Below are 16,111 nucleotides of genomic sequence, written 5' to 3' on the forward strand. Positions count from 1 at the left end.
AAGGGAAGGGAAGAATGCATAGTAGCTATGGCAAGAAGCAGTCTCTGTCACATCTTATCTCCTCCCAAAATATTGTAAGTTTGTTAGAGCAGATACAATGGCTAATTCATCTTTGTATCTCCCTACTTTCATTTGCTTCAATATTCAACCATGAAGCTATATTCATTAAGTGCAAAGCCCCATGGTATGTACTAGGAACAAAGGAAAAAAAAAGAATGGGTCCTTACCTCCAAAGAGCTCTTAGTGGCAAGGAAGCAATATGTAAGCAGACCATGATAATCAAAGAGTGCAGACGGGGGCTGGTGCTCAGAGGAGAGGCCCCACCCACTCTGGGTGGTATGCGGAAGCCCCACTCACCTTGGGGGTCATGTGGAAGAGAGGGCAGGTGAACTGATCCTGCTCAACACTCAACAATTGGGAGATTAACTAAATACATGAGTAACCATGAAAATAGAATTAAATTGTGCCTCGAGTGGGTGAAGATGAGAATAACCAATGCTTCTAGGCACAACCTGGACACAGGAGATTGTGGACATGATCCAAAATGATGGGGATGTGCAGAAGTGCCAGAGGGCCAACACCTTTGACCGCCATCCTTTCATCGAGTGGACACTGCCCCCACCCCTCAACTCAGGTAAGTTTGCCTGAGTGAGACCTACGGGGTTGGAACCACTGTCCTGGATCAGTTTTCACCCAAGAGGAAAATCATTTCTGCAGTTAGCCTTTTAGAAACTATGTCCATAAGGAACTGTTAAGGAGTTCAAAGGGGGTTCATGTCAAAATACCTGGGGAGAAAAGTACTACCATAAATGATTACACTTTACACCAAATATACTAAGAAATGCAAGATATAGAAGGCACCCTTGAAGAGTCTGTAATCAAGTTGGGAATAAAGGACATGTTTTTATAAAGCCAATTGTAATAAATAGTAGTTTTCACAGTAGGAGACAAGCCTTTGGTGAGAAGGCATAGACATTAAAATCACACAGTCAAGCTTCAAATGCTGGTATGGATTTTTTGTCTGGGTACCTTGAGCAAGTCGTTAAGCATTTCAAAGTTTAATTTTTCTTCATTTGTAAAATAATAATACCTAATATGTATTGAAACCCTATTATTGATTGGAACAATTATTTCAGCAACATTTATTGAAAAATATTTTTTAATCTTTCCTCCCATTGAATTGTCTTGACCGTTTTGCCAAAATTAATTAACTGTTTATGTATGGATATATTTCTGGATTTTCTATTCTGCTTCTCTCCTTGATGTATCAGTCTTTATGCCAATATTACACTGTTTCATAATAATTCCTGTAGTCTTATAATAAGTTTTGAAGTTAAGTAGAAATAAGACCTCCCATTTCTTTCTCTCTCTCTCTTTTTTTTTTCTTTAGCTATTCTAGGATCTTTGCATTTTCATATAAGTTCTATAATCAAGTTGTCAGTTGCTACTAAAACCAACAAAGAACCAAAAACCCCTTCATGTTTTGGTTGGCATTGCATTAAATCTATACATCTGTTTGGAAAGAATTATTACCCTAACAAAATTGGCTTTTCTGGCCTATGAAAGTGCTTTATGTCTCCAATTATTTAGAATGTTTTAAATATCACTTAGTAGTGATTTACAGCTTTCATTATATCTGTCACATCTTTAGTCAAATTTAATCATAAGTATTTTTGTTTTATTATTTTGTTAAAATATATTTTAATATTGTATATTTTAATTTATATGTTGCTGATATGTTAAAATATATTGATTTTTTGTTTGCCCTTGTATCTTGCAATTTGACTTATTAGTTCCAGATTTTTTGTACTTTTCAATTGGATAGTGGATTTTCTACACAGACAATGATGCCTTCTTTGAATGAAGACAATTTTACTTCTTGCTTTCTAGTCTTGATTTCTATTATTTCTTTTTCTTGCCTTATTTCACTATCATCTGGAGTCTCCAGTGCAGTGTTCAATAGAAATAATTAGAGCAAAATTCTTGCCTTGGGCTCTAATCTTAGTGGAAAAGGATTCATTCTTTCATCATTAAATATAATGTTAGATGCAGATTTTTTTAGATACCATTTATCAGACTGAAGAAGTTTCTTTTTATTCCTTGTTTTCTCAGAGTTTTTAAGAATAAACCACGGTTGCATTTAGTCAAATATTTTTTGACTTGGGAATTCAATTAATATATTTAAACTTATTCTTTGTTTAGGGTTATCAATTTTTGTCTGATCATCGTGTTAAATGTACTTGTTTTTAGTAAGTAGTGTTTTGTTACATTTAATTTCACTACATTTTTCAGAATTTTTGTAATTTTATACCAGAGGTGTTTAGAAGTTTTTAATTTCCAGATGAAAGTGCTTCTTTGGTTTTCGTCTTTGTGTTTGATTTCTAGTTTTCTTGCATTGGGATAAGAGGCTATTGTTTGTAAAATGTCAATGCTATGAAATCTACTGATGTTTTACTTGTGCCTTAATATATAATTATTTTGTGAATTTTCTATGTTTGCTTGAGAAGAAAGTATATTCTCTATTACCCAAAAGATTTAATATATTATGTTGTTTAAATTCTTTGTATTCTTCTCTTTTTTTCCAGTTAACTTATTTTGCACTGAAAGTTAAAATATCCTATTATTAATGTGTTCTGTTTGCATCTGCTGTGGTTTCTGTTTTGTGTAAGTGGTTACTTGATTATGTGGTACATAGATATCCATGATTACTATATTTTATTAGTATAATGGAATCTTTCACATTATGAAGTTTCTTCTTTGTGTCATACATATTTGGGGTTGAATTCTAATTTATCTTACAGCATCACAATCCTTGCTTTCTTTTTTTAATTTTTAACATTTGTAGGTTCATAGTAAATGTATATATTTACAGGATACATAAGATGTCTTAATACAGGCATACAGTGCATAATAATTACATCCTGGAGAATGGGCTATCCATCCCCACAGGCATTTATGCTTCATGTTACAAACAATCCAACTATACTCTTTTAGTTATTTTAAAATTTACAATTAAATTATCATTGACTATAGTCACTCACTCTGTTGTGCTAACAAATAGTAGGTCTTATTAATTCTTTCTAACTAATTTTTGTACCCGTTAACCATCCCCACATCCCTCACACACACCCACACTACCATTCCCAACTTCTGGTAACCATCTCCATGAGTTCAATTGTTTAGATTTTTAGTGAGAGTATGCAATGTTTGTCTTTTTGTGCCTGGCTTATTTCGCCTAATACAATGATCTCCAGTTCCATCCATGTTGTTGCAAATGACAGGATCTTTTTTTTATGGCTGAATAATATTCCCTTTAATACAGCAAATTCCCTTCTGGCCCAAAGTGTGTCTATCCATTCATCTGATGGAGACTTAGCTTGCTTCCAAATCTTGGCTATTGTGAACAGTGCTACAACAAACATGAGATTGCAAATAATTCTTTGATATACTGATTTCCTTTCTTTTGGGTATATAACCAGCAGTGTGATTGCTGGATCCTATGGCAGCTCTATATTTAGCTTTTTGAGGAATCTCCAAAGTGTTCCTTATAGTGGTTGTACTAATTTACATTGCCAACAACAGTGTGGAAAAGTTCCCTTTTCTCTGCATCCTCACCAGCATTGTTTATTGCCTTTTGGATATAAGCCATTTTTACTAGGATGAAATGATATTTCACTGTAGTTTCTATTTGGATTTCTCTGATTATCAACGATGTTGTGCACCTTTTCATATGCCTGTTTGCCATTTGTTTGTCTTCTTTTCAGAAATGTCTATTCAAATCTTTTACCCATTTTTTGATTGGATTATTGGATTTTTTTCCCCAAACAGTTGTTTAAGCTCCTTATATATTCTGGTTATTAATCCCTTGTCAAATGGGTAGTTTGCAAGTATCTTCTTCCATTCTGTGGATTGTCTCTTCACTTTGTCGGTTGTATTTTTAAAAAACAAATGTCATCAGTATTTTGATAGAGATTACATTATATATATAGATTGCTTTGGGTAGTATGATCATTTTAACAATATTGATTCTTCCAGTTCAGGGACACAGAATATCTTTGCATTTTTTGGTGTCCTCTTCAACTTCTTTCATCGGTGTTTTATAGTTTTTATTATAAAGATCTTTCAGTTATTTGATAAAGTTAATTCCTAGGTATTTAATTTTATTTGTAGTTATTATAATCAGGAGTACTTTTAAAATTTCTTTTTCAGATCATTTACTGTTGTCATATAGAAATACTACTTATTTTTGTATGTTGATTTTGTATCCTGCTGTGTTACCAAATTTTTTCATCAGCTCTAATAGTTTTACTGTGGAGTCTTTAGGATTTTCCAAATATAAAATTGTATCATCTGCAAACAAGGATAATTTAACTTCTTCCTTTCCAATTTGGATGTCTTTTATTTCCTTCTCTTCTCTGATTGTTCTAGCTGAGACTTCTAGTACTGTATTGAATAACCGTGGTGACAGTGGCATCCTTGTCATGTTCTAGATTTTAGAGCAAAGGCTTTCAGTTTTTCCCCATTCAGTATGATACTAGCTGTGGGTCTGTCATATATGGCTTTTATTATGTTGAGGTATGTTTCTTCTATAGCCTGTTTCTTGAGGATTTTCATCATGAGTTCCCACCTGCTCCAGAGGTGCCATCTGGGAGCCAGAGACTACAGTCAAAAACCTTAGAAGTCAACCTGGTATTCTACTGTACTGTGACTAAACCGGCATTCAAACCACAAGATGTAGTCCTGCCCACTCTTCCTTCCGCTTTCCAAAGGCAGAGGAGCCTCATCCCAGGGCCACCGCCACCACAGGCCCATAGGGAATGCTGCCAGACTACCACTGATGTTCCCTTAAGGCCCAAGGGCTCTTCAGCTTGTGCTGAATGTTGCCTGGCCTGGGACACACCCATCAGGGAAGTGGTCTCCCCTCTGCCCCAGGGAAGGTTCAGAAATGTCATCCAAGAGCCAAGTTCTGGAATCAGAGTCTCCAACAGTATACTTGGTGCTGTGCCCCACTGTGGTCAACCTGGTACCTGAAGCCAGCATATCTCAAGGTCTCACTCAAGGCCCTCAACATAGTACCTGAATGTTGCTGTTGGTTATTCAGGACCCAAGGACTTTTCAGTTAGCAGGTGATGAATGCTGCCAGGACTCTTTTTTTTTTTTTTTTTTTTTTTTTTGAGACAGACTCTCACTCTGTCAACCAGTCTGGAGTGCAAAGGTGCAATCTTGTTTCACTGCAACCTCTGCCTCCCAGGTTCAAGCGATTCTCCTGCCTCAGCCTCCCAAGTAGCTGAGATTACATGTGCATGCCACCACGCCCAGTTAATTTTTGTATTTTTAGTAGAGATGGTGTTTCACTATAATGGCCAGGCTGGTCTCAAACTCCTGACCTTGTGATCCGCTTGCCTCGGTCTCCCAAAGTGCTAGGATTACAGGCGTGAGCCACCATGCCTGGCCAGGACTCATTCTTAAAGACCCTTCCCTTTAAGACAGCGGATTCCCTTCTGGCCCAAAATGTGTCTAGAAATGTCTGGGAACTAGGTCCTGGAAGGGAAGCCTCAAAACTCTGACCTGTGCCTTATCCTGCTGTGACTGAGCTGGTATCCAAGATGCAAGACAAACTCCACCCCACTCTTCCCACTTCTCTCCTCAGATGGAAGTAACAGATCTCTTTTGGGCCTATGAGTTGTGCGGCCTGGAAATAGGGGAGGGATGATGCCAGGACTCCCTTAGCCACACCCGCTGGTGTCTCAGTAGGTCTTGTACCCTGACCAGTCCATTGTCTCTGAGCCCAGTTCAGTACTAGGACTCCTAGGAGTGGCAGTCCTTGTCGCCTAGACTGCCTTTTGAGTTTATTTATAACCCCAAAGCACTTTGGACCTCAAAGCTTGCAGGAACTCAAATTCCAACCACTGCAATCAGTGATTCCCCTCTTATTAGGGCTGGTTTAAATGCTCCCTCCGTGGGCAGGCGCCTGCTGAGTTTGGTCCAGTTTTGCTTCCTGCTGTAAAAAGACAGCACTGAGTTCAATGCCTCACAATTGCTGAGCTCTCCCTACCCCAGTGCACAGAAACGCTCTCAGCACCACGCTGCCACTTCATGGGGGAGAAGGAGGGGTGTTGTTGGCAATTCAAGAGTCATGTTTTTTTTTAAGCTCTTCAGTTCCTCTTTCAGGGATACAAAGTTAAAACCAAGTACTGTGAGTGCTCATCTGATTTGTGGTTCTTATGAAGGAGTTTCTTTGGTGTAGACAGTTATTAAGGTGGCATTCCTTGCATGGCAGAGGGGGCAGAGAGGTGGCATGATCAGTGGAGCCTTCTATTCATCATCTTGCTCTCCACAATCCTTGCTTTCGTATAGTTTTCATTGTGTTTTGTATCTTTATCCATTCTTTTATTTTTACCTTATATTAATTATTGTGTTTCCAGGTATTCACTTGTATAATGCATATAGTTAGGTTTTCCTTTACAAGCCAATTTGAAAAATATTAATAGGTTATTTAAGCCACTCACATTTATTTGTATGACTGAAATGTTTGGTCACAATTATGTCATATCATCATTTGTTCAAATTACTGTAGTAATAAGTAATATTTACCGTGTTTCTTTCCCTATTTAATGTATCCTTTTTATTTTCCTTTTTGTTTAAAAAAAAGTGGGGGATTGTTTGTTTTGATGGTGTATTTGGTATTTAGAAAAGTTTGTATTTTCATCATAGTGGTTACTTGTGTATTATTACCCTTTACAAAACCTCAAATCCTCCTTTCTCTTACTTAACATTTTACTATCTGATCTGCTGGTTTCAAAGGAATCCTGTGACTCTTCCTATTAATTATACAACAGCAAATAGTATTTCAAATATTAAGTTGTATTATTACTACTTTGTGGGAATCTATAAGGTTTACACATTATTCTTCTACTCTCGATCTACCCTCATTAATTTAGTTGTAATATTATATAATGTGAAATATTCACCATCGATCCTTTTTGCAAAGATTTCCAAATCATTTATTGATTGAATGGAACCTATTCTAGCTAATTCATCAGGAAAGGCACATGTGTACTGTATTCCCTAGTCCTTGCACATTTAAACCTTTTTTTTGTCTATCCTTGATACTTGAAGCACAGCCTGCCTGGGGATAACATCTTTTGTTCACATTTTCTGTCCTTAATTTCTTTAAAATGCTGATCAACAGTTTCCTTGCTTTTGATGATGTTTTCAGGAGTCTGATGTCAATTCGGTTCTATTGACCTTAAAGATTATCTCTTCTTTTGCATGAGGCATGAATTTTTTTAATCACAAAATATAATAATTTTACCATATATTTCAGTCAGAGTTGATCATTATGAATCAACTTTCTCAATATCCCATGGTTAACATATAAATTCCAGTCTTTTTCTCCAGAAAACTGTTTCAGATTACAGGTTTAAATACTAGTTTTATTCCACTGTTTCCATTTTATTCTCAGGGACTCCAACTTCTACTAGTGTTAGACCTTCTTTACCTGTCTTCAATGCCAGCCACTTGCTCTCTGAAACTTACTTTTTACTTCTTTCTTTTTCTTGTGTCATTGTCTTGTTTTAGTGCTTTTCGTCAACAGCATTTATATTTTCACTTAAATCTATTCCCCATTATCCACTTGATAATTTAATTTTTAATGTTATTTTGCCTTTTTCTTCTACTTCTTTGTTGAGTTCAGTCAAATCTTTTTCACTTTCCTTTTTTGTCCACATTCTTCCTTACTTTTTATACTTCTGATTTCAGATTTTATTTTCGTATTCTCAAATGTTTGTTTCAAGATATTTAATTTAGTTTAAAATGTTGCATTTTCATTTTCAGCTTTGTAGTTGATTTTGTGGGGATTTGATTTATTTTTTTTATTTGACTCCTTGATCTTTGTAACAGTTTTGTGTCAATGAAATCTGTGGGGGTTTTTTCTATTTTTATATACTTCATGAACATAGTTTCTAGCTTGAAAACATCCTCTTCTGTCAGTTCTACCTTCTCCTGTGCAGTTTTGTTTATAAGTATTTAGTACTGGTTAGTGGGGAGGAGAAGAAATTGGCATGCTTTTTCTTTCTCTCTTTTATGCAAAATTTTTACCTTAATTTTCACCCTCTTGCTTCCTTCTCTCCCTTTACTGCTGTGCCACCAAGGAGAACCTCCCTTTCCTTACATATCTCATTCTCCATCAGAAGCTACCTTCTCCATTACTGACACTTATGCTTTACTTGCAAGCCTCTCCCCTGAGGTTGGTGCTGCACATGGCTACATCCAGCCGATATTCAGCATTTTAACAGTTAGCATTGGATTTTCTATTTCCCAGGAATGATTTTGTCTGTACTTTATGTAAGTCTTTCTTGCCTCTCTACTGTTTTTCACAAAGCTTCTCTTCTTTGACTCTCTACACTCATAGTCTCACTGATTTCTAATCCTGGCTTTCACATTTACTAACTTGGAAAAATGACTTGATCACTATAAGGCAGTTTTTCAACTAAAAATGCTTCCCAGCACAATGCTTGCACATGTCTGATGGCTGTTGTGGTTCTTGTCCTTGAAAGTAAAAGTTGAAAGAAAATCCAGCATGCTTTAGAGCTACTGGGGCTATTATAGAGCTGTTCTCACCAACCTCAAACATCCTTATCTGCCCACACAAGTACACACCAATGCCCAACAAGCAAGGGAAGTAATGTGCCTCCATAGTTTTCAATATTTCATCAGTGCTTTTCTCTACCAGAATGAGCAGTAAAGTTGTCATCAAAAAGGAATCATAGGCATAAAAATTATTATTATGGACAGAGAACTGACTATTGGGTCAATCTGATTTCAAATAATTGGCACAGTAGTAATATCAAATCTATGCAGCTGATGAGAAATTTCTGGCTGAATGGTGTGGCCTTATTTCCCAGGTCTGGATCTGGCTAACAAGATGCCTTCTCCTAGAACTCTGAAGACTCATCTGCCTGTTCAGATGCTACCACCTTCCTTCTGGAAAGAAAATTCAAAAGTAAGAAGAGCCAACTCTTCAAACTGAGTTTGATTGGCATGGCTGAATAATGTCTCTAAGTAGAAACAGTCAAAGATACTAAAAGAAAGATAGCCAGTGGAGCCATAGGGCAGATGGTGGCATTACCCACATTCCCACACACTCCATTCTGGATTCATCTTCCTTCAAAATATTATTTTTGGGTATACATTGGGAAATTTTCAGACAAAATTATTCTGACCATCTGCCATCTAAGCCACATTCAAATAAGGTGATCAATGAAGCAAAGCAGGTATTTCCTGAGGAAGAGTGATCTCTTAGATTGTGTCCTCTAAGGAGCTGGCAGAGTCAGACCTGAAAGAGAACTATTTGGAGGAAAACCTGTGAAAAGAGGAGTAAGACAAACAAGTATGGAGAGCAATAAGACCATGATGCAAGTCTGACCCCTATGAAGGAGAGGCAAGGAAGGAGAGTTGAAGACTCAGACTACAGTCATGAGTCATGATTCATCCAAGCTAATGGGGAGTCCTCCAGCCAAAGTCAACGATCAGAGAGTCCCATATCTCATAGACTGGGCCTGCGTTAGCATGCCTGCTGTGCTTACTCATTAGCCAAGAGCAGCCATTTAGAAATGCGGTCTTATAAAGAACATGGTAGTGGATTCAGAATATAGCAGCTGAGGTCATCCATCACTTACTTTCCATATCCAGAGATCTGAACAGCCCATGTTCATGGCCACCATTTGGCTGCCCTGATGAGATTATGTACACGTTGGTATCCAAAATCTGCTCCTCTTCTTTTCAGGATGAGAAATATGATTTTGTCTTATTTTGGTCTGGCCCACCCTTAATGCTAACTGAGAGATCAACAGACTCTCAGAAAGCATATCTCATGAAGCAAGATCCTAGGTACTGTTAGACCTTTATTTCCTTCATTTTCAAAAAATATATTTTTATTTTGACACTTTCTAATTCAGATCCTATAAGTGTAGTGTACATTGAGTGTAGCGGGGTTTCCTTTTGATTTCTGCTTTATAAGTTAGTCTTAAGTTAATGAAATGTGTAATATAAACAAAATATTAACTTATACATTTGCAATGAAAAGTATAGCCACTCAGCAGAGTGCTGAGTGCTATATCAGCTAGACCAGCACATCATCTCAGCTAGACCAGCACATCATCTCCTTGTGGGCAAGCTGCTTTGTAAACACAGTTGTCTGAAGATTGCTGAGAAAGTGAGTTGATGTTAAAAAGTGTTTTTCAGCTATGACAGCTGCAGTCTTTCAACCTTCTAGACTAAATTTACCAAGGAAACAATAACGGTCAAGTCTAACCAAGACTCTTTCTCCTTGGTGTAGTGCTCAGATACATGATGCGAGTGATTGCTTTTGACTTCCTATTTTTTCTGAGCTTCCATGACTCACTAGCTCTTTATTTTGTCCATCTCCTATCTCCAAATAAGGTACAATACAATTGAATAGTTTTCCAAGTATCTGCTTGCTTTGCTCCCCCAATTTGCTGATTTGCTTCCCTGAGATCATACCCAGATCACCTGGATTTGTGAAAGCTTCTTGGTTTATTCCCACAGATAAATACCTTCACTTATTGTATGTTAATTTTATTCCTCAAGAACCAATGTTATTTCCAGATCTTGTAGACTCATTGTCAGAAGACACACTAACACTTGGTTAGTCATCATACTAACATCTTCTTTTTGTAAAATCGGGTCTTCTAAATAATGTAAACATCTTAGTGGCAGCACTTCCATTTATCCACTTAAACTTGGTGTGAATTATTTGAGTAGTAAAAGACTGTAGGGAGCTTAGTCCAAGTTTTTCATTTTATGATGGTATGGTAGGCTGAATAATAGTCACTCCAAGATAGCTACATCCTAATCACCAGACCTGGGAGTATTACCATATATTGCAAAATGGACTATACAGAAGTGACTAAGTTAAGGATCTTGAGATGGGGAGATTATCTTGGATTGTCTTGGTCTTAAATATCAGCACAAGGGTATTTAAAAGATGGAGACAAGCATATCAGAGGAGAAAATAGGAGCTGTGACAACTGAAGCAAGAATTTGGAGTGATTCAAGGAAGGGGTCAAGAGCCAAGGAGTACAGGTAGCCTCTAGATGCTAAAAACAAGAAAATAAATTCTCCCCAGAGCCATTAAAGGAACCAGCCTTGCTGACACCTTGACTTTAGCCCAGTGAAATCTGACCTTCAGAACAGTGAGAGAATAAATCTACATTGTTTTAAGTCATTTGTGGTAATTTGTTACAGCAGCAATTGGAAATTAATACAGATGAATCAAGAGGTTCTCAGAAATTTTATTTGACATTGGATCCCACACCTAATGTACATTTGAATATGTTCCCTGTTTATCCTAGGACTTCCCATTTCCATTTAGGCCTAGAAGGCAATAAGCAACATAAGCATTAAGGAATATTACACAAAATATATGTACATAATGATAAGACTTTGTACTTGCATCCTACTTGACACCACAAATGCTTTCATAAATGCTGGATAGAAAGCCAGCAGCAAGAAAGGGGGCAGAAAAACAGAGTCATGCCAGGACTGTGTTCATCTGAGTGAGCAAAGATGGAAAGCAAGAACCTAGGGCAATTCATTTAGAGTAAAATAGGGCTGGATGATTGGTTGTGTTGGACACAGAAGTTCCATAGTGAGACACAGGACAAAAGTTATTGAGGAACCACTGAGAATGGTTCCTCCCAAGCCCTGCTAAGATTGCATACAGCAGGGTAGGATGGGATGGGAGCCAGAGTAACGAGGGGAGGAAGGGGTCACCAGGACAAGAAGTCAAGAAGTCAGCTCCTTCTCACCAGACCATGCCCGCCCTATGAGAAGACCATCACACACAGTTCCAAAGATGGACTTAGCACTGCCTCAAGCGTCCTTCAATCTAATCAGCAAATGAATGTAGGAGTGATAATTTATCACTAAGGCTGGGATTCATATCATGGAAATTAAACCAAATGGCTAGCTGCTTTAGCTCCTCCCAGCCTAGAACCTACTTTAGATTCCTTGCTTAGTGAAAGCCAAGGGGAACCTTCACACACTGAAAAATATACCACATGCTATCGTCTACATTTGTCCCTTCAAAATTCATATGTGAAATTTTAACTCCAACAGTGATAGTATTAGGAGGTGGGACCTTTGAAAGGAGATTAGGCCATGAGTGGAGAGCCCTCATGAATGGGATTCATGTTTATAACACATGGCTGTCTCAAGGCAGCAGATTATCACCATATACCAAATCTGCCAGCACCTTTATCTTGGATTCTCCAGCCTATAGAACTGTGAGAAATAAGTTTTTGTTGTTTATGAGCCACCCAGCATGTGGTATTTTGTTATAGAACCCTGAAAGGATGAAGACAACATGGGTAGCCTCCTTAACCTCCAGAAATATCACAGTTAGGGTGAATGTAGTATGCACCATGCAAACAGGACACTTCTATCAGAGAAAAGGGGTGCTCTTAATGATCATGCTAAGACCACAGCTATAAATTGGAACTGCACCTAGACAAACTGGAAGGGATAGTCACCTTTGATCATAGAAAATGCATGAACATGCAATTATTCAAATAGGATAGTCCAAGATTCTACAAAGAGGCTTTCTAAGATTATGGTCCTCTGCACTGAATAATGATATTTCTCTGTCTAGTTTTCTCTCTGCGTCTCATTCCTCTTGCTGGCTGATTCCAGATTATCTATGTGGCTAGAAATGCCAAGGACTGTCTGGTCTCCTACTATCATTTCTCAAGAATGAATAAAATGTTGCCTGACCCTGGTACATGGGAGGAATATGTTGAGACATTCAAAGCTGGAAAAGGTGAGTGGAAGAAAACTGTGAGTTCATATTTCCTTATTCATTCACCTGCTGACAGCAGAAAGAAAGATAATTTTCACTGAATGGCTGTATCCATCAAGGTCTTGTGAGGAAGTAGATGGCACTCAAACTGGGTCATCTGGGAAGACGCTAACAAAGAGACTATTTACAAGGCTATAGCAGAGTTTAAGGAAACTGACAATGGCTAGTGCAGTATTCTGAGGAGAGTACCAGCAGGGAGCCATATCTCTCCAGAGACAAAAGAGGACCCCTTGACAGGAGCTAAAGCCTTTGGTGGGGGAAGCAGTGAGCCAACAGGAAGGGCATCAGGGAAATAAACACAATGTCCTCCTCTCCTTCTGCCTCTAAACGCCTTCCTACACCTCTTGCTGACACAGTCCATCTGTAATCCTGAGGACAAAGGAGGTCATTGACAAAGTCCATGCAGGTTGCTTTGCAGGGCACCAAGCAGAGCACAAGACGATGGAAAGTGGAGTTGGCAGAGACAACAGAAAATACACAGTGAGCCTCTCTATTTACCATCAAAGAGAGTGAAGGTGCCCAAATACCCAGTACTTATAAATTTTTCACAGTAAAAGTCTTCTTTTTAAAATCAGCCTGTTCAGAAACAATATTTATTGTGTAATATTGACCAATGCACTATGTGATGATGCAAGGAAAATAAAGGTGTTGAATCCCTGGCCACAAGACAATCTTTCATGGAGTAATTAGTTCAGGGTTGGAAATATAAACCAAGGGATCCAGAATACTTTTTATCATCGCCCTACTTTAAAAAAAAAAATCCCTCTCTTCTGCAAATAAGAATTCTGCCCAAGGTCTTTGTCTTCTGGTTGTATTTATTAAATGTCCTCATTTATTTGAAATATTCATGTCTGTTTTATAAGTTTCATGCTGGCATTGACATCTCATCTCTCTCCTTCCCCTCAGTGCTTTGGGGTTCCTGGTATGACCACGTAAAGGGATGGTGGGATGTAAAAGACCAGCACCGCATTCTCTACCTCTTCTACGAGGACATGAAGGAGGTGAGGGCAGTGCCATCTCCATCAGATCCTCCCACATCCCAGGATACATCAATCCCTGTTTAGAACCCTAGTGCATGGGCTTTCCTGCAGAAGAGCCTTCAGTGCAAGTCCATGACACTGTTTGCAACTCAATTTTATCCTCAAAAGCTCTAACTACTTTTTTTGGCATTCTAAATTTGCTTTGCTTTAATTCACAGTTTTCAAAATATTCTTCTGCCTCAGGAAATAGCACATGCTTTATAGTTGAATCAATCTGTTGGATCCTGACACTTATAAGCCAGATATCTTTATCTGCAAAATGGTATAATGTCTATCTCATGAGATCATTGTAAAGATTTACACTATCATATTTGTAAAGTGTACATAGTTGTGTTCAAGAAATTTAGCTTCCTTCTCCCTCTTGCACACCTCAACCCCACATCATAAAGCAAAGTTTAATCCATATAAACACTGGTAGGATTAGTCCCACGTATTGGAACAGAGGACTGATTTCTGAATTTCAAACCATTGTGTATGAGTGGCTACACAAATTCACTCTCATGACCCCAGTGCATCAGCATCCTAGAATTACAAAACTAGCGTCTAAAATGTCCTCAGAAACTTAATCAAAAACTATAGTTTTCTCTCTTTCTGTATATCTTTGATCAAAAAGATTCAAGAAATAAGGATTCATATTTCTGGGTCGACTTGAGATTCCTTTTATTCCTCCTCTTAGTGACCTTCTGTTAAGTTCACAGGTTCTTTTTGCCATCTGTTGTAGTCCAAATACTAGAGTTAGTCATACTATGCTTCACCACCAACATTGTTCCTCCTTCGCACAGCCTTCCTGTTCTCCCCCAGGAGATATTGTTGCTTCTTCCCACCAAATCTCCTGGCACTCTGTCTGTACACAGGCAGCATGTACTTTCTCAGCCAGTCGTGCAGTTGTTTGTGTTTGTGTTTAATTCCGTTCCTTCAAGGTAAGCCTCTTGAGGGCAGGGACAGCCCTCATCCTTGTGTTGCTACAGTATCTGGGACAGTACAGTGCCTGGCAGTAGGAGTCACTTGAGAAATATTTTTAAAATGTGCTTGAATTGATTCTTTAACTCATTTCTCTCCAAATCCTGTCCAAATAGAACATCATCCCCAAGGGAGACCCAACATGATTTGTTTGGTGTGACTGTTCCACATACAGGACCCAAAGCGGGAAATTGAGAAGATACTGAAGTTCCTGGAGAAAGACATATCAGAGGAAATTCTGAATAAAATCGTCTATCACACCTCCTTTGATGTAATGAAGCAAAACCCAATGGCCAACTATACCACTTGGCCCACCAGCATTATGGATCACTCCATCTCCCCTTTTATGAGGAAAGGTAGATAAGCTTTGTAGTCTAAGATGTCAAATGGAACTCTGTGGTCCCCATGGTCTGCTTAGATTTTCCAGTAATGTTTCATGCTCCATTATTTATTCTTCCCAGCAGCACCACTGTACAACCTTTGAGAGGCAAGTTGCCTGTTTCTCCCCATTCTTGGTGGGGTCCTAAGGGTGCATGCTTACCTCTCCCTGTACTCCTGCAGCAATCATTGAGATTTTGCCTTGTTTCAGGGATGCCTGGAGACTGGAAGAACTATTTTACTGTCGCCCAAAATGAAGAATTTGACAAGGACTACCAGAACAAGATGGCAGGAAGCACCCTAACCTTCCGCACAGAGATCTGAGAGCAGTCAAGGAGTCTGCCCTGGACTTTCTTACCAGATTTTTGCCATTTGAGCCTCATGATCAAGGACACTTAAAACAAAGGCACCCTTCCTCCAGTCTGGAGCTGTCACACACTAGCTGTAGATCCTATGCCACTGTGATAATACTTCGTCAAAATGTAACCAAATCCTGGGTAGAGTTTTTAATTAAGATACATGATCTCTCATTTAGACACCAAACACCTAATGTATTCACCTGTCCTAAGGCAAAATAAAGGCAACTTAGTTCCATCACTAGTTTACAATAGTGAAATAAATAAAAGGATAAATAAGAGTAGAATTTCTACGTAAGAGAAAGTGAGCAAGAGAACAATAAGGATGAGAAGTGGGCACTAGGGAGAATGTGAGGGGGAACTGGTTTTTATTTTTAAAGGTCAGGAATGAGAGGCAGAGGATAGTCTTACTCTTGAAGATATTAGATTAGGAGGTGCAGAGCGTGGCATGAAGGATGGAATGCTGTGAGCTGGGTTTGACTTAGATGGCTTCAAGC

The 16,111-nt window shown here is 38.3% G+C and overlaps 1 protein-coding gene across 2 annotated transcripts in view; it reads left to right on the forward strand.

Annotated features, from left to right (window-relative positions):
• Positions 1-15,629, forward strand: part of SULT1C3 (sulfotransferase family 1C member 3) — a 91,846-nt gene extending 76,217 nt beyond the window's left edge. The window contains exons 2-7 of one of the 2 annotated variants that reach the window (XM_073023336.1): positions 506-634; positions 8,907-9,004; positions 12,715-12,841; positions 13,787-13,881; positions 15,056-15,236; positions 15,470-15,629. In XM_073023336.1, the coding sequence (XP_072879437.1) occupies positions 506-634; positions 8,907-9,004; positions 12,715-12,841; positions 13,787-13,881; positions 15,056-15,236; positions 15,470-15,582 (743 nt within the window). In that variant the 3' untranslated portion in view covers positions 15,583-15,629. The remainder of the gene's footprint in view (positions 1-505; positions 635-8,906; positions 9,005-12,714; positions 12,842-13,786; positions 13,882-15,055; positions 15,237-15,469) is intronic. The other variant, XM_073023337.1, reaches the window with a different exon arrangement.
• The last annotated feature ends 482 nt before the right edge of the window (positions 15,630-16,111 follow it).

The sequence above is a fragment of the Chlorocebus sabaeus genome, chromosome 14, assembly GCF_047675955.1.
Source record: "Chlorocebus sabaeus isolate Y175 chromosome 14, mChlSab1.0.hap1, whole genome shotgun sequence".
In the NCBI taxonomy this organism is placed as follows: Eukaryota; Metazoa; Chordata; class Mammalia; order Primates; family Cercopithecidae; genus Chlorocebus; species Chlorocebus sabaeus.